Below are 19,958 nucleotides of genomic sequence, written 5' to 3'. Positions count from 1 at the left end.
AAACGTGTAGTAGCCTTCAGACCTCTTCTTAGCTGTCCACCACCTCTTCCCCTCCCAGCTGATAGAACGCACCTGGTTCACCCATTCACGAACATCTGGGTCGACCACACTGGACCCATGGCAATCAGAAGGGGGACAGCATACCTCCTCAACATCACATGCATGACCAATCGTGCAGTGTGTCTATACTACTATAACAGCTTGGATGTTGCCACATTCGTGCTGATACTGAGACGATTTGCTGCTATCCACGGAGCGCCCTCCTAGATATATAATGATAACGCTATGACTTTTCGCGCTCCACCGCTTTTTTACACAAGATACAAGATCCATGAAGAGGATGATATGCAGCACTTCCTCCAAGAAAGAGGGATAGATTTTGCGGATGCCGAGGTCCCCATGGAAGGGAGGCTTCTTTGAACGCTTAATAGGAGTAGTCAAGCACATGTTGGAGACTACCTTACAGTGCAACGTCTTCAGCGAAAACCATCTTTGCTCCCTCGTTAAAGAAGCTGAAGCCATAGTCAACCACTGCCCCATCATGTACACGGGGGATATACGGAAAGACGAAGTGCTTACGCCCTCTCACTTAATTCGGGTCGACTTAGTGAGACTGCTACCGCCAGTTGTTCCTCATGAAGAGGTGTACCAGACCATGACAACCAAGCCATTAAGACATAAATATTTTCAACTCACTGAAGCCCTCGAATGCTTCAAGCAGTGCTGGCAACTTGGTTACCTGAGGCTGCTTCAAGAGCGCCACAATTTCAGGGAGAGCCCGGCTACTATGCTGCAAATTGGCGACATTGTTTTAGTGAAGACTGAGCAACAAAAGCGCAGTCAATGGCCCTTGGGCAAAATCATTGCCATTTACCCTGACAATCACGGGGTGATATTATGTTATCTAAAGGTTCTCTTTGAAGGCGAGGAGCACCTGAGAGCAGTGGAACACACTGTGCGGCTAGAAGTGAATACCCACGACGACAAGAGGGAATCCAGTAGGGAACAGAACAGCAGGGAAAGTGAGTCAGAAGCAGGAGATCTGGGCAAGTGAAATGATAGTGAGTTGAACAAAACTCGACAGACTGAGACTTGAGGCGAATGAAACAAATAGTGCTCAAAACAGTACAAACAAAGCAGTGAACAGTGCTGGCGTGAGACCAAGAAAGAACGCTACTATTAAGCAGAGACAAAATGTGACTCAGAGTGGGTAAGGGACGAAACAGTGTAATGCTTCTAAGTTTACTTTTTTCAGAGGTGAACTTCAAAGAGTGGGGGCTGACAAGAGACCTGAAGGTTTGGGGACAGTTCTTGATTTTACATCTCGAGCATCTAACAAGGGTGGATGGCAGACGCTACTGAGAATGTAAAAATTTATGTTTATTGATGTAATTGTCGCATTTTTCTTCTGGTGTACCAGAAGAAAAATATGAGTGGAGCACTGAGCTGTTCAACTGTTGAGACTATGCAATGCTGGAATTCGCATGGTGCTGCCAAATACGTGCACCCTTCAGCAAAGAGAATCTTTTGCTGTTGCAATAGTAATAACCTTTACGATGTTTAAAACATCAACGTTACATTTGTATGAATTACAGCATTATTTGATTGCATTGCTTACAGCATTATTGCTGTATTGCATTATCTGATTGCATTGTTTACAACATTATTGATAGCTTGCATTATTTGATTTCATTGCTTACAGCATTATTGATGTCTTGCATTATCTGATTGCATTGCTTACAGCATTATTGATGTCTTGCATTATTTGATTGCATTGCTTACAGCATTATTGATGTCTTGCATTATCTGATTGCATTGCTTACAGCATTATTGATGTCTTGCATTATCTGATTACATTGCTTACAGAATTATTGATGTCTTGCATTATCTGATTGCATTACCTACTGCATTATCGATGCATTGCTTTATTTCATTGTATTACCCATTGCATTATTGAGTTTTGGCTTTGCATGATTGTATTGCTTATGATTGCAGGTTGCCCTTATCTGAGTCTGCTGGATTCTTGCATATTGCTCGATTGAGCAACGATGTATTGGGGCATTTCTTGATTGTAAGAATTATATATATTGTGTTATTTGAATTAGCCGAGTGATCATTTTAGTAGGAAAGTGCAACTTGTTGTCATGAGCTAGACTCGAATCGTAGCACTGCGATCGAACCTTGGCCACGACCAGTGTAACCCTTCTCTTCCTCGTAGGGTTCCTCCCTTTCCGAAGGGGTGAGGGATGTTGTGAAAAGACAAGTGCACAGTCTTGCCTCGACTGAATCCACTGCGTTTCTGCCTCAGAAGTTCTAGAACCTTTGGCTGGCGGCAAACGAGCGATGGTTCTTTGTAAAGATGATCATACTTATTTCTGTTTGAAAACCATATTCGTGCGGGTCGTGGGAGATTCATCTGTGTGTTGTTTCAGCCTGTTAATTGTATTAGCAATGTCCTCTCGGGGCTGGGGAATAAATCTAGAGCAATGGCAAAAGCCTAACCGGCAGTGCAGATCCCGCCAAAGGCAGGAGAAGGCACACTAAAGTTATGGATTCAAATGTTTATTTTTGTAACTAAATCTTGTAAAACTCCAGTTCAACCTAATTTACTCAACTCTCGCGTCAGACCGTGAGCTGTCTTCTAAGGTAAGCCAAAAACAAGGTCTAAAGACCTTGGCCAAAACGACCATTAACAATAGGCTACCGCTGTCCCTGTTGTGAAGGTTTTCACGACACACACACACACACATATACATACATACATATATATATATATATATATATATATATATATATATATATATATATATATATATAGTTGAAGGTTAGCAGACCTACAAAGCAGGGATAAAATATTTAAGAGATTTTACAAAGGATTAGGCCTAGAAACTCGGAACCAGGGACTTTCCGTGTATAATCTTTTCATTGTCTTGTCTCCGTTTCTGAGCTGTTGCGCCTAATCTTTTGTAAAACCTCTTAAATATTTACCTTTGTTTTGGTAACAATTGGTAGGTCTACTAGTTCTTCAACTGTGTTGGATTCCTGTTACATATTTTTCCTTTGCAATTACCATCTGTCATTTAGACGAGCTTTCTTTTGTACCTAAAATTATTTTTTATACTTCTTCAGTCTGCTAAGTCAAGGACAAAAAGTCGAAAGCCCTTGCACCACTTAATCACTATCTTTCCTTTGTGACACATGTTCTTTATATATATATATATATATATATATATATATATATATATATATATATATATATATATATATATATATATATATATATATATATATATATATATATATATGTGTGTGTGCGTGTGTGTGTGTGTGGGATTTGACGTATGTTGTTCCTGATAGAGGAAGAGAAAGGTATTCCATTAATTCTTTTCTAGAGAGAGAGAGAGAGAGAGAGAGATTCATAACCTACACTACTGCAGAAAGCGAGGAAAAGAGATATGCAGAGCAAAATTACTCACAGTGAACATTACTCCAGAGAGAGAGAGAGAGAGAGCACATCATCGTCAAGCTTCATTGCCTAAAGAGAGAGCGAGAGCGGGGGCGGGCTTTTAAAGCCTCAAAGAACCAAAATGAAAGAATGAGGACGATTACGGGCCTTTTAATCGGATGTTTACCTAAACTGCTTTCAGAGAGAGAGAGAGAGAGAGAGAGAGAGTGAACATGAGTCATTCCCCTCGGCTCTAGTACATGAAGCCAAGCCTGCATGTATTGGTTTTCCTTGTTCCGTCGACTCCTCTTCTTTCCCCCGTCTAGGGAAGAAGTAACGGCCCGAATAAGGACCGCCTGCTGAGCGTCGAGTCATTATCATCATCGACAGGTAAAACCGTCGACTCCCCCAAAATAATATATCGATCGGACGACACTTGAAAAAAAAAAAAAAAAAAAAAAAAAAAAAAAAAACGAACTTGAACTTCTACGGGACGGTATTACCATTGTAGTAGTCGAGGGAGTGACCGAGAGATGGCTCTCGGTTGCGCGCGCAGCACCCGGTGATCAATATGGCGTAGTTCGAACGCTCTGAGTTGCCGAGAAGTAAACTTTATGATTTTTATATTCTGGCGTTAAGCAACGTCTTCAGAATGTTATTTAGGTGAAATGTAAATAGTTTGATTTTGTAGTTTATGGCTCATTGAGCACATATGACAGGATGGGTTTAAATCAAGGTTAAAATAAAGTGGGAGCGACGCGAAGGATATGGACAGGTTCGTGGGCTTCCGATAGGGTGGCAGAACGTGTGCCTTTGCCTTAATTCATATCATATCGCCTGCTGGAGTCGGGGTTGAGCTGGTCGGTCGGGTCCCTTTACTCGCTTGTTGTAACCCTTATTAGTAGTGCCTGTGCCTCCTCCTTCCTCCACACTCTCTCCCTTTCTCATGGTATTGCAGTAGCTAACAGCAGCTTGTAAAGTAACCCCTCGAGTCGATGACTACGAAATCATGAGTTTCAGTGTGTTTTGGTGATACTTGCCTCCGTGTAGGCCTCTAAAGCGCTGCATTTCCGTTTTTAAACGCATTTATTTCATTGCTTTCTTATATATTCTGTCTCGAATAGTGAGAGAGAGCAAGCCCCGTCTCGGTATATACAGATATATATTTAACTTCTTCAGTCTTGCTCCATCACAGTGTTCAAAGTGTGTTTGAAAGGGGGTGTCACGCCTACGGAAATCGCTTTGATATATACGAAAATCGTCCTTATTAATTCATTTCACGTTCTATGAAGACTTGGCGGATCAGTAGTGTGACAGTGAACCAGGATGGAACACGACTCGATCGGTCGCAAGACGTTTTTCTTCTGGATGAAACTCCGCATGTCGCTCCTGCTCATCGTCATCGCCACCAGACTGACGCTGGCCACCTCCAAATCTAACAATTTCTGTGAGTACCCGACCCACCCTCATGCCCCCCTACTCTCTCTCTCTCTCTCTCTCTCTCTACTATCAGGACCATTCCAATGTCTTAAGCTTTGTCAAACACTAGCTGTCTGGGTCACCATTGGCTTTTCAGCCATTATAATATTTTGTATTTTTTTCAGGATACCTAATTGCTTTCTCTCTCTCTCTCTCTCTCTCTCTCTCTCTCTCTCTCTCTCTCTCCTCTCTCTCTCTCTGAAACACCGTTGTCATTATATATTATTGTGTAATTGTGTTTTTGGCTGGCGTGAATAATTTCTGTTATGTGTTCCATTTTTTTTTATCTCATAATAGATACACGTTTCTGTGTGGACAATTAAGTTTTTTTTTTCTTTTTCTGCCCAAATATATTATTATCTTGAGATGTTACCCCATTTTTTGGTAATTTCTAGCTAATTGTTTGAACAAGTCCGTCCGACATGTCTCTTTGCTGGGTTGCCCTTGCATGTATTTTTTTTTTATTTTGTAATAATTTTTTTGGGACTACCATTTTTTGGACTACCATGAATAATTTGGGCGTTAAGCTAAGTATCCCCTTTTCCATGTTACAGGAGATCTACGTTGCGTTTAAAAAATTCAGTTTGTCGTTAGGTCTGACTATATTATAATCTTGGAATGTCACGCCCGTTATTGCTAATTACCAGCTTAGTGACGATTGTTCGTTTACAATTCGTGTCGATAATGTTCCTTGGTCATTATCGTTTTGAAAAACACGGGTTTTTAGGAATGTATCAATATTCCCGATCACGTGTCGGTAATCCATTGTATGAGTAGTCTTATTCTTTACAGTTTGAGACTGTAACATTTATTACTGGGCCAAAGTACTACAGTTATTTCGTTTCGATAATGTTGCTTAGTCTCTAATTTCAAAAAAGTTGTTTATGAATGGAAAATGTTCTTGAAACAATGGTTTTTAATAAATCACACGAATAGGCCTATAATTTAGAGTTGGGTAATCCGTCAACTTGTAGCCGAAATGCAAACGTATTCTTTAAGACTAGAGTAACCATCCTCCTTAGATGTTTGCATAAGTCTAATCTATTTAGACTGTGAACAATACAACATATAGACTTGTATAGGCATATTCTTTTAGTTTTAACAAATAGGGCAACATACATATAGGCCTAATCTAATTTAATGATCCCTCGACCTGTAACTGTTGTAACCTTAACCTTGGTGAGTTGAGACACGTGTATCTGTTGCATAAGCCTATGAAATGAAAATTTTAATTTGGTAGGCTTACAGTCCATATGTTTAGTTTTGAACGTTCATGAGAGCCATTAACAAGCTTTCAGTATTATGGATGTACAGCAGAAACTTCTCATAATGTACAAATGGTATCAGGTACCGGTGACATTTTGAGAGAGTTAAATGTATTTTAAGTTTTCTGTAAAAGCGGCATCCTGGTATAGACCTAACAATAGCTACTTGCTTGTCTACGTCTGTGGTGATAGCCAATTATTTTAAATTCATTAGATTTCGTTACAGTGATGTTACACCAGCAATGGTGGGCCTTTAGGTGATTTCTGTCTTCCCAGTTATGTATAGGTCTTTTCAGCCGTTTCGTAATGCCCATAGGAGGGAATTCGGAGTCAATGAACATTTTCATGTTTTCGTGATTTAACCATAACGTAGTTATGCTCGAATTATAACACTTGGTTTTTAGCACACCATTAAAGAATGTCAAAATGATTAGGATTTGTTTGGAAAATCATTAACGAATGTTAATTATTAGGATTTGCCCTAAAAACATTATTAACGAATGTTAAAATTATTAGGATTTGTTTGGAAAAACATTAACGAATGTCATAATTATTAAGATTTAGGAACCAAAAAACCGTACCGAATTAATATTTTTAAGAATTGCTAAAAAACATTAACGAATGTTAAAATCCTAACATTTAACTTGAAAAAACTTTAAAAAAACATGTTAAAATTAAAACATTTCTTTTAAATTCATCATTTGGTAATTCACGGCTCTCGATAAGCTTCATAGATTTCATGGCATAAATTAGAGCAAAGTTACGTTGAACTACCGGTTCAGACGAGAGAGAGAGAGAGAGAGAGAGAGAGAGAGAGAGAGAGAGAGAGAGTTTAGGGAATGTTTAAAACTGGACGCTTATGTAGTCGAAGTTAGTAACTATTGAAGTTTTCTCTAAACTAGATAGAACACTTTTCAAGAGAGAGAGAGAGAGAGAGAGAGAGAGAGAGAGGAGAGAGAGAGTTACGGGAACAGCAGAGATTTAGTAAATTGGTCTTAACCAACAGTACAAGTAATATATACAAGCAATATATCTATCTCTCTCTCTATCTATTTATCTATTGAAACTCGAATTACATTGGTTAATAATAAGCGTAAGTAATAGATTGTGTTGCCGTAACCAAGTAATAAAAGTGAAAACAGGTAGTTATCTCTCTCTCTCTCTCTCTCTCTCTCTCTCTCTCTCATTTAAAACAAGCATTTTGCTTCTGTGTTATTAGAAATTCTTGAAAACAATAAATTATTATTATTGTTGTTGTTGTTGTAGTTTCGATTGATGAAATTAAACGTAATTACAATTATCTAAGTGCGATGTGTACCTTTGCATATGTATGTTTCAGTGGATGTATTCATGTGCACAGGTGAGAGAGAGAGAGAGAGAGAGAGGTGGGTTATATGTATGATTAGGCCCATGTATGGCTCACTGTATATATACTCGTGCACAACTGAAAGCCTAGGAAGAATATTACGGAGAGAGAGAGAGAGAGAGAGAGAGAGAGAGAGAGAGAGAGAGAGAGAGAGAGGTTGGATGTATGGTTGTTACGTCGAAGAGCGCAGCCACCTTTAAGTTAGGCCTACTTGGAAATGAAGCAGATAATGAGGCTGCAAACAGCGGGAGTTGGTTATCTCTGGGACGCCGAGGTTGTGCCGTCGAGTTTTTATTTATTAATATTTAATATCTCCTTTGTTCACTTATTTATTGGTTTTTAGATATTCGTGTGTATGTAATTGATATACAACTATACACATACATAGACAGAAAGCAAAGACTTTTTAATTTAAAGAGTTCTTAATATGTTTGCTTTTCGTCTTCATGTGGAGTTTCAGCGTCGCGTTTTTGTCATGTTTCTCATTTGGTATGGAATGGAGTCCTGTGTTTTTGTCTTGGTCATCGTTTGATATGGAATTGAGTCCTGTGTTTTTTTTTTTCATATTTCTTTTTGGTATGGGATTGAGCTCCGTTGTTTTTTTTTTATCATGTTTCTCACTAGCTGTGGAATTGAAGACCGTGTTTTTTGTTAAGTTTCTTATTTGATGTAGAACTGAGGGCAATGTTTTGTCGTTTCTTATTTGACGGTGGAATTGGTATTGTGTTTATGTCGTGGATCTTATTTGACGGGGGAATTGGTATTGCGTTTTTGTCGTGTTTCTCATTTTATAAGAAATCGTATCGAGTCCTGTGTTTTTTGTCATGTTTCTTACTCACTTTGGAATGGAGGATCATATTTTTGTAGTGTTTCTCATGACTTGGAGTTAAACATTGCATATTTTTCAAGTTTCTTGCGTATTATTTATTATTATTATTATTTTTTTTTTTTTTTTTTTTTTTTTTTTTGTTTTTTTTTTTTTTTTTTTTTTTTTTTTTTTTTTGCTCTATCACAGTCCTCCAATTCGACTGGGTGGTATTTATAGTGTGGGGTTCCGGGTTGCATCCTGCCTCCTTAGGAGTCCATCACTCTTCTTACTATGTGTGCCGTTTCTAGGATCACACTCTTCTGCATGAGGCCCGGAGCTACTTCAGCCTCTAGTTTTTTCTAGATTCCTTTTCAGGGATCTTGGGATCGTGCCTAGTGCTCCTATGATTATGGGTACGATTTCCACTGGCATATCCATATCCTTCTTATTTTATTTTCAGATCTTGATACTTATCCAATTTTTCCCTCTCTTTCTCTTCAAACTCTGGTGTCCCATGGTATTGCGACATCAATGAGTGATACTTTCTTCTTGACCTTGTCAATCAACGTCACGTCTGGTCTGTTTGCACGTATCAACCCTATCCGTTCTGATACCATAGTCCCAGAGGATCTTTGCGTGATCGTTTTCATCACTCCTTCAGGTGGTGCTCGTACCACTTATTACTGCAAGGGTAGCTGATGTTTCTTGCACAGCTCCAGTGGAGGGGCTTTTGCTACTGAATCATGCCTCTTTTTGTACTGGTTCTGTGCAAGTGTCGGGCATTCACTTGCTATGTGGTTTATGGTTTCACTTTTCGTATTGCACTTCCTACATATGGGAGAGATGTTATTTCCGTCTATCGTACTTTGAACATATCTGGTTCTTAGGGGGGGCCTGATTTCTTCGTGCCGCTGTTATCATTCCTTCAGTTTCCTTCTTTAGCTCTCCCCCCTCTGTAGCCATTGCCAATTGTCATCGCTGGCTAGTTCTTAGTCTGTCTCATGTATTGTCCGTGCATTGGTTTGTTGTGCCAGTCCTCTGTTCTTTCTGTCTTTCTCCTGTCTCTGTATATTTCTGGGTCTTCGTCTGCTTTTATTAGTCCTTCTTCCCATGCACTCTTTAGCCACTCGTCTTCACTGGTTTTCAGATATTGCCCAGTGCTCTGTTTTCGATGTTGACGCAGTCCTCTATACTTTTAGTAGTCCTCTCCCTCCTTCCTTTCGTGTTATGTATAGTCTGTCCGTATTTGCTCTTGGGTGTAGTGCTTTGTGTATTGTCATATGTTTCCTGGTTTTCTGATCTATGCTGCGGAGTTCTGCCTTCGTCCATTCCACTATTCCTGCGCTGTATCTGATTACTGGCACTGCCCATGTGTTTAATGGCTTTGATATATTCCGGCGTTGAGTTTTGACTTGAGTATCGCCTTGAGTCTCTGCATATATTCTTTCCTGATCGTGTCCTTCATCTCTTGGTGTTTTATATCTCCTCCTTCCATTATTCCCAGGTATTTGTATCCTGTCTCATCTATGTGTTTGATGTTGCTCCCATCTGGTAGCTTTATCCCTTCAGTTCTCGTTACTTTGCCTTTTTGTTTTTGTATTATTATTATTATTATTATTATTATTATTATTATTATTTATTATTATTATTATTAGTATTATTATTATTATGCATACTTAATACCAATATCATATACGTATGCATATGTTTGTATTTATACACCTACATGTATATATATATATATATATATATATGTGTGTGTGTGTGTGTGTGTGTGTGTGTGTGTGTGTGTGTGTGTCTAAAGCCTCACCTGTTAAAGGAACCCACCTCATAGGTAACGATGATCTATGGTGTTCACGTTTGGTTCCCCTTCGACTTACAGAGAGAGAGAGAGAGAGAGAGAGGATTAAAGTAGCATTGTTCGTGATGAAAGAACAACCCAGGAATAAGAGAAACGGAGAGTCTGAATAACCTCTTCTTTGGGTAACCTGAAGATGTTTCCCTCTCCACCTCCCTTCTTCTCTCTCTATTTCCCTCCAGGCTCGAAGACGTGCTTGAATTGCGATTAAACGGGAATTATGTTATGGCATCATCGCTTGAAAGATAGAAGGCTATAAGGGAGGGAAAGCAGATGGAGACAGCAATTCCAAAACCATATATATATATATATATATATATATATATTATAATATATATATATATGTATATATATATATATATATATCTATATATATATAATATATATATATGGATCTATTTTTTATCAAGGATAGCCATAGGGGAGGAATGCAAGACTAACACATCATTTGGAGTGAAATGGAATTTAAGAAGACCGCATTCGGAATTGAAGGAATGCAAAATGACTGTTTGGAATTGAAGGAATGAAGATGACAGCATTTGGAATTGAAGGAATGCAAAATGACTGCATTTGGAATTGAAGGAATGCAAATGACTGTATTTGGAATTGAAGGAATGCAAAATGACTGTATTTGGAATTGAAGGAATGCAAAATGACTGTATTTGGAATTGAAGGAATGCAAAATGACTGTATTTGGAATTGAAGGAATGCAAAATGACTGCATTGTGATTGCAAAAAAAAAAAGGAATGCAAAAAATGACCTGTATTTGGAATTGAAGGAATGCAAAATGACTGTATTTGGAATTTGGGGAAGGAATGGCAATGAACTGTATTTGGAATTGAAGGAATGCAAAATGACTGCTTTTGGAATTAAGGAATGCAAAATGACTGTATTTGGAATTGAAGGATGCAAAATGACTGAATTTGGAATTGAAGGAAATGCATGACTGCTTTGGAATTGAAGGAATGCAAAACGACTGATTTGGAATTGAAGGAATGCAAAATGACTGGTATTTGGAATTGAAGGAATGCAAGAAAAAAAAAATGACTGTATTTTGAATTGAAGGAATGCAAACGACTGCATTTGGAATCTAAGGAAACCAACTCTGCATTTGGAATTGAAGGAAAAATGCAAATGGACTGTATTTGGAATTGGAGGAATGCAAAACGACTGCATTTGGAAAGGGGGGAAGGAATTGCAAAATTACTGTATTTGGAATTGAAGGAATGGCATGCTGTATTTGGAATTTGAAGGAATGCAAATGACTGGTTTTGGAATTGCAAAGATGCAAAAACAAACTGCATGGAATTGAAGGAATGCAAAATGACTGCATTTGGAATTGAAGGAATGCAAAATGACTGCATTTGGAATTGAAGGAATGCAAAATGACTGTATTTGGAATTGAAGGAATGCAAAATGACTGCATTTGGAATCTAAAGAATACAAAACTACTGCATTTGGAATTGAAGGAATGCAAAATGACTGTATTTGGAATTGAAGGAATGCAAAATGGAACTTGCATTTGGAATGAAAACGGAATGCAAAATGACTGATTTGGAATTGAAAGGAATGCGCGACTGCCATTTTGGAATTGAAGGCAATGCAAAATGACTGTATTTTGGAATTGAAGGAATGCAAAATGACTGTATTTGGAATTGAAGGAATGCATTTGACTGGTATTTTGGAATTGAAGGAATGCAAAATGACTGTATTTGGAATTGAAGGAATGCAAAACGACTTTGGTAATTTGAATTGAAGAATGCAAAAACGAACTGTCATTTGGAATTGAAGAATTCAAAACGACATGCTTTGAAATTGAAGGAATGCATGGACTTGTATTTGGAATTGAAAGGAAGCAAATGGAACTGCAGTTGGGAATTGAAGGAATGAAAATGACTGTATTTTGGAATTGGAAGGAATGGCAAAATGAACCCTGCTTTGGAAAATCTAAAGAATACAAAACTACTGCATTTGGGAATTGACAATTTGGCAAAATTGACTGTATTTTGGAAATTGAAGGAATGCAAAACGACTGCATTTGGAATTGAAGGGAATTAAAAATGACTGTATTTGGAATTGAAGGAATGCAAAATGACTGTATTTGGAATTGAAGGAATGCAAAATGACTGTATTTGGAATTGAAGGAATGCAAAACGACTGCATTTGGAATTGAAGGAATGCAAAATGACTGTATTTGGAATTTGAATGGAATGCAAAAATGACTGTATTTGGAATTGAAGGAATGGCAAAATGCTTATTTGGAATTGAAGGCAAATGCCAAACCACTGCATTTGGAATTGAAGGAATGGCAAAATGACTGTATTTTGGAATTGAAGGAATGCCAAAACGACTGTAATTTGGGAATTGGAAGAATGCCACGAAAACTTGCATTTGGAATTGAAGGAATCAAAATGACTGTATTTGGAATTTTGAAGGAATTGCAAAAAACGAATGCATTTGGGAATTGAAGGAATGCAAAATGACTGTATTTGGAATTGAAGGAATGGCAAAATGAACTGCATTTGGAAAAAATCGAAGAAAACAAAACCTACTGCATTTGGAATTGAAGAATGGCCAATGACTGTGTTTGGAATTGAAGGAAATCAAAACGACTGCATTTGGAATTGGAAGGAAAATGCAATATTGACTGTAATGGAATTGTAAGGAATGCAAAACGACTGTATTTGGATTGAGGAATGCAAAACTGACTGTATTTGGAATTGAGATGCAAAACGATGCAAAAAATGACTGGATTTGGAATTGAAGGAATTCAAAACGAACAAAATGCTGATTTTTGGAATTGGAAAATTAAGGACTGCAAAATGCTGTATTTGGAATATGAAGCATGCAAAACCACTGCCTTTCTTTGGACTTGCAGGAATGCAAAATGACTGCATTTTGGCCTTGACGGACATGCAAACTGACTGCATTTGGCAAGTGCAAGGAATGCCAACTGCTGTATTTTGGAATGAAGGATGCAAAAGACTGCATTTGGATCTAAGAATACAAACTCTTCATTTGGAATTGAAGAATGCAATTGACTGTTTGGAATTGGGGGAGAAGGAATTCAAAATGACTGCAATTTGGAATTGAGGAAGGCAAATGACTGTATTTGGGAATTGAGGAATGCAAAACGCTGCATTTGAATGAAGGAATGCAAATGACTGTATTTTGGAATTGAAGGAATGCAAAAAATGACTGTATTTGGAATTGAAGGAATGCAGAATTACGAATTTGGGAATGAGGAATGCAAATCACTTATTTTGGAATTGAAGGAACAAAACGATGATTTGGAATTAGAAAGGAATGCAAAAACGCTGTATTTTGAATTGAAGGAATTGCAAACGACGCATTTGTAATTGAAGGATGCAAAGACTGTATTTGGGAATTGAAGATGCAAAATGTCCCTGCAGTTGGAATTAAGAATGCAAAATTACTGTATATTTGGAATTGAAGGAATGCAAAATGCCTGCTTTGGAATCTAAAGAATACAAAACTACTGCCATTTGGGAATTGAAGGAATGCAAAATGAACTGTATTTGGAATTGAAGGATGCAAACGACTGCTTTGGAATTGAAGGAATGAAATTTACGTATTTTGGAATTGAAGGATGCAAATGACTGTATTTGAATTGAGGAATTGCAAATGACTGTATATTGGAATTGAAGGAATGCAAAACGACTGCATTTGAAATTTGAAGGATGAAAAATGACTGTATTTGGAATTTGAAGGAATGCCAAAATGACTGATTTGGAATTGAAGGGATGCAAAATACTGTATTTGGATTGAGGAATGCAAACGACTGCATTGGACTTGAAGAATGCAAAATGACCTGTTTTGGATTGAGATAATGCAAACGACTGTTATTTGGAATTGAAGGAGTGCAAAACGACTGCATTTGAATTGAATTAATGCAAATGACTGTATTTGGAATTGAAGGAATGCAAACGACTGCATTTGGGAATTGAAGGAATGCAAAATGACTGTATTTGGAATTGAAGGATGCAAAATGACTGATATTGGAATCTAAAGATCAAAACTACTGCAATTTGGAAAAAGAAAAATTTTTGAAGCAATGCAAAATGACTGTGTTTTGGAATTGAAGGATTGCAAAAACGCTGCTTTGGAATTGAAAGGAATGCAAAATGACCTGTATTTTGTGAATTGTAGGAATACAAAATGCTGATTTGGAAATTGAAGACATGAAAATACTGTATTTGAATGAAGGAATGCAAAAACACTGTAATTTTGGAATTGAGAATGGCAAAACGACTGCATTTGGAATTGAAAGAATGCCAAAATGCCTTTGGTAATTTGGAAGGAATTGAAGGAAGGCAAATGAACTATTTTGGAATTGAAGTATGCAAAATTTGGAACTTGCATTTTTAAGGAATCTAATAATTCAAACTACTGGCATTTGGAAAAGTTGAAGAATGCAAATGACTGTATTTGAATGAGGATTTACAAACGGAACTGCATTTGGAATTGCAGATTACAAAATAGGAAAACTGTATTTGGAATTGAAGGAATGCAAAATGACTTATTTGGAGTTGAAGGAATGCAAAATGACTGTATTTGGAAATTGAAGGGAAATAAAAAAAATACAAAACGACTGCATTGGGAATTGAAGGAATAAACAAAATGACTGTATTGTGGAATTGAGGGAATGCCCAATGACTGTATTTGGGAATTGAAGGAATGCAAAACGAAAACTGCCGTTTTGATTGAAAGGAATTTAGGCAATAATTGAACTGGCAAGTTTTGGAATCGAAATGAAAAAATACGAAACTCCTGCATTTTTGGGAATTGAAGGGAATGCAAATGGAAACTGCCCATTTGGAATTGAAGGAATTTGGCAAATTAACTTGAATTGGAATTGAGGACTCAAAACCGACTGCATTTGGAATTGGAACGGAATGCAAAATGACTGTAATTTTGGGAATTGGAAGGAATGCCAAAATGACTGTAATTTGGAAATTGAAGGCAATGCAAAATCCAATGACTGTATATGGAATGAAGGATGCAAATGACTTTGGTAATTTGGAATTAAAGGAATGCAAAATGACGCATTTGGAATCTAAGAATTTACAAGGAACTAACTGCTTTTGGAATTGAAGGAAATGCAAAATGAACTGTATTTGGAATTTTAGGAATGCCAAATGAACTGTATTTGGAATTGAAGGAATGCAAATTACTGTATTGGAATTTTTGAAAGAATTGCAAAACGAACTGCTTTTTGGAAATGAAGGAATGCAAAATGACTGTATATTGGAATATTGAAGGAATGCAAATTAAAACTGTATTTGGAATTGAAAGGAATGCAAAACGACTGCATTTGGAATTGATGGAATGCAAAATGGACTGTATTTGGAATTGAAGGCAATGCAAAATGAACTGTAATTATGGGAATTGAAGGAATGCAAAACGACTGGTATAATTTGGAATTGAAACGGAATGCCAAAATGACTGTATTTGGAAGTTGAAGGATTCAAATGGACTTGCAAAATTTGAATCTAACGAAACAAAAAACTACTGCAATTTGGAATTGAAGGAATGCAAAATGACTGTATTTGGAATTTAAGGAATTGCAAAATGAACTGTATTTTGAATTGAAGGAATTCCAAATGACTGGATTTGGAATTTGCAGGAAATTGCAAAACGGAACTTGCAAATTTTGGATTGAAAGGAATGCAAAATTTGGACTGTATATTGGAATGAAGGAATGCAAAATGGACTGTATATTTGGAATTTGAAGGAATGCAAAATGACTGTATTTGGAAAATTTAAGGAATGCAAAATAATGACGGTAGATTGGAATTGGAAGGAATTGCTAAAACGACTGTTCATTTTGGAATTGAATGAATGCAAAACGATCTGCATTTGGAATTGAAGGAATGCAAAATGAGACTGTATTTGGAATTGGGAATGGAACCAAAAATGACTGTACTTTGGAATTGAAAGGAATGCACAAAATGAACTGTATTTTGGAATTGAAAGGAAATGCAAAAACTACTGCATTTGGCTCAATTTGAAGGAATGCAAAATGGACTGTAATTTTGGAATTGAAGGAATGCAAATGACTGTATTTGGGAATTGAAGGAATGCAAAATGACTGTATTTTGGAATTGAAGGAATGCAAAACGACTGCATTTGTTTGGAATTGAAGGGAATGCAAACTGACCTGGTATTTGGAATTGAAGGAATGCAAAATGGACTGTATTTGGATTGAGGAATGCAAAATTACTTATTTGGGAATTGAGTAATGCAAAACGACTGCATTTTGGAATTTTGAAGGAATGCAAAAATGACTGTATTTTGGATTGAAGGATGCAAATTTGGAACTGTACTTAAAGGAATTGAAGGAATGCAAATGAAAACGTATTGGAATTGGGGAGGAATGCAAAACGGACTGCATTTTGGAATTGGAAAGGAATGCAAATTGACTGTATTTGGAATGAAGGAATGCAAAAATTGACTGTATTTGGAATTGAATGAATGCAAAACGACAGCACTTTGGATTTGGCAGGATTGCAAAATTGGACTGCAATTTGGATCTAAGAATACAAACTACTTGCATTTTGAATTGAAGGAAATGCAAAATGGACCCTGGCAGTTGGAATTGAAGGAATGCAAAATTACTTTGTATTTTGGAATTGAAGGAATGCAAAACGACGCATTTGGAATGAAGGAAAAATGCCAATGAACTGTATTTTGGAATTGAAGGTCAATGCAAAAAATGACTGTAATTTTGGAATTGAAGGAATGCAAAATGACTGCATTTTGGAATTTGAAAATGGCAATGACGGTAAATTTGAATTGACAAAATGCAAAATGACTGCATTTGGAATCTTTAAAGAATACAAAACTCTGCTTTGGAATTGAACAAATGCAAAATCTGTAATTTGGAATTGAGGAATGCAAAATGACTGATATTTGGAATTGAAGGAATGCAAAATGACTGTATAAAATGGAATTGAAGAATGCAAAACGACTGTATTTGGAATTGGAACTGGAATGCAAAACGCCTGCATTTGGAATTGAAGGAAATGCAAAATACTGCATTTGGAAAATTTCTAAAAGAATACAAAACGTCTGCATTTGGAATTGAAGGAATGCACAATGAATGCATTTGGATTGAAGGAAACTCAAAACGCAAAATTACTGTTTTATTTTGGAATTGAAGGAATGCAAAATGACGGTTATGCAAAATTTGAAGAATTTGCAAAAGACTGCGGATTGAGCTAAAGAATTACAAAACTTACTGGCATTGGAATTGAAGGAATGCAAAATGACTGCATTTGGAAACCTTAAGAATGCAATTGCAAAATGACTGTATTTTGGAATTGAAGGAAAGCACTACTGATTTTGGAATTGAAGGAATGCAAAATGAAAAGGACTGTATTTGGAATTGAAACGATGCAAGGAAAAAAAATGAACGTGCATTGGTTTTGAATCTAACAAAATGAAACAAAACTACTGCATTTGGAATTGAAAATCGGAATGCAAAATGACTGTATTTGGATTTGAGGAATTGAAGGAAATCAAAATGACTGTATTTGGAAAATTGAACTGCGGATTTGGCATTGAAGGAATGCAAAATGACTGTATTTGGAAACTTGAAGAATGCAAAACCGACGTGGGCCACTTTGGGAATTGAAACTGAATGCAAATGAAAGCTGTATATGTAATTGAGAGGAATGCAAAATGACTGTTATATGGAATTGAAGGAATGCAAAAATTGGACTTGTATGGAATTGGAAGGAATGCACAATGACTGTATTTGAATTTGAAGGAATGCAAAATGGACTGTTATTTGGAAATTGAAGGAATGCAAAACCGGACTGCATTGGAATTTGGAAGGAATGCAAAATGACTGTATTTTTGGAATTGAAAAGGGAAAGCCAAAATGGACTGTTATTTTGGAATTTGGAAGGAAATGCAAAATGGGGAAAACTATTTGGGAATTTGGAAAAGGAAATGGCAAAACGAACTGCAATTTGGAATTTGAAAGGAATTGCAAAATGACTTTGTTATTTGGAAATTGGAAGGAATTGCAAAAATGACTGTATTTGGGGAATTTGGGAAGGAAATTGCAAAAATGACTTGTATTTGGAATTGAAGGAAAATTGGCAAAACCGGAACTGGCAATTTGGAATTGAAGGAATGAAAAATTGGGGAACTGTATTTTGGATTGAAGGAATGCAAAAATTGGAACTGTATTTGGAAATTGGAAAAGGAATGCCAAAACGGACTGGCAATTTGGGAATTGAAAGGGAATGCAAAAATTGAACTGCAATTTTGGAATCTTAAAGAATAAACAAAAATTAACTGCAATTTTTGGAATTGAAGGAATGCAAAATTGGACTGCATTTGGAATTGAAGGAAATGCCAAAAAAGGGTTTAACTGTATTTGGAATTGACAAGGAATGCAAAAACGGAACAAAAGCATTTGGGAATTGAAGGGAATGCAAAAATTGGACTGTATTTGGAATTGAAGGAATGCAAAACGGACTGTTTTATTTTGGAAAATTGAAAAGGAAATGGCAAAAATGGAAAACTGCATTTGGAATTGGAAAAGGAAATGCCAAAAAATGACCCTGGTATTTTGGAATTTGGAAGGAAAATGCGGTTAATGGAAATTGAAGGAAAAATGGCAAACGACTTGATTTGGAATGGACAGGAAGGCAAAATGAAATTTATTGGAATTGGTTGAAAGGAATGCAAAATGACTGGTAAAATTTGAATGAAGGAATTGGCAAAATGACTGTACTTTGGAATTGAAGGAAATGCATGACTGTATTTGGAATGGAAGAAGGAAGCATAGCAAAACTTACTGTATTTGGAATTGGAAAGGAATGCAAAATGAATGTTATATGGAAATTTGAAGGAATGCAAAACGACGTTTATTTTGGATTGAAAACAAACGGAAAATGCAAAGTGACTGTATTTGGTTTGAATTGAAAAGATGCAAAGTGAACTGTATTTGGAATTGAAGGAATGCAAAATGACTGTATTTGGAATTGAAGGAATGCAAAATGACTGTATTTGATTTAATTGAAGGAAATGCAAATGACTGTATTTGAAATTGAAGGAATGCAAAGTGACTGTAATTATTTGAAATTGAAGGAATGCAAAGTGACTGTATTTGGGGGGGGGGAATTAAGGATGCAAACGACTGCATTGAATCTAAGGAATACAAAACTTCTGCAATTTGGAATTTGAAAGGAATGCAAACGACACGCATTTGGAATTGAAGGAATGCAAAACGACAGCATTTGGAATTGAAGGAATGCAAAATGACTGCATTTGGAATTGAAGGAATGTAAAAAGAGTCCATTTCGAATTGAAGGAATACAAAATTACTGCATTGGAATTGAAGGAAATCAAAACGACTGCATTTGGAATTGACTAAAATGACTGGATTTGGAATTGAAGGAATGTAAGACAACAGTATTTGGAATTGAAGGAATGCAAGACGGGTGCATTGGGAATTGAAGGAATGCAGAACGGACTTGCAATTGGAGCAATTGAAGGAATGCAAGAAACGGCTATGGGCATTGGTGACTTGAGGAATGCAAGACGGTTGCATTGGTAATTGAAGGAATGCAAGACAACAGCTTTTGGAATTGAAGGAATGTGAGATGACTGCATTTGGAATTGAAGGAATGCAAGACGACTGCATTTGGAATTGAAGGAATGCAAGATGGCTGCATTTGGAATGTAATATATCCAAGGT

The 19,958-nt window shown here is 36.7% G+C and overlaps 2 protein-coding genes across 4 annotated transcripts in view; both read left to right on the top strand.

Moving 5' to 3' along the window:
- Positions 1-385: 385 nt before the first annotated feature.
- LOC135202644 (uncharacterized) lies at positions 386-1,054 on the top strand. Its single transcript, XM_064232138.1, has one exon. The coding sequence runs from the start codon at positions 386-388 to the stop codon at positions 1,052-1,054; it is 669 nt and encodes a 222-aa protein (XP_064088208.1).
- Positions 1,055-4,210: 3,156 nt separating this feature from the next.
- Positions 4,211-19,958, top strand: part of LOC135202929 (uncharacterized) — a 398,076-nt gene continuing 382,328 nt past the window's right edge. Inside the window, exon 1 of one of the 3 annotated variants that reach the window (XM_064232393.1) lies at positions 4,211-4,892. In XM_064232393.1, the coding sequence (XP_064088463.1) occupies positions 4,772-4,892 (121 nt within the window). In that variant the 5' untranslated portion in view covers positions 4,211-4,771. The remainder of the gene's footprint in view (positions 4,893-19,958) is intronic. The other 2 variants (XM_064232392.1, XM_064232394.1) reach the window with 2 other exon arrangements.

Source organism: Macrobrachium nipponense, chromosome 33 (assembly GCF_015104395.2).
Source record: "Macrobrachium nipponense isolate FS-2020 chromosome 33, ASM1510439v2, whole genome shotgun sequence".
Classification (NCBI taxonomy): Eukaryota; Metazoa; Arthropoda; class Malacostraca; order Decapoda; family Palaemonidae; genus Macrobrachium; species Macrobrachium nipponense.
The sequence above is the reverse complement of the archived record's forward strand: the minus strand, read 5'-3'. Positions and strand labels throughout refer to the sequence as shown.

Coding starts and splice junctions, on each gene's coding strand:
- LOC135202644 (XM_064232138.1), top strand. CDS start 386: ATGCCGAGGTCCCCATGGAAGGGAGGCTTCTTTGAACGCTTAATAGGA.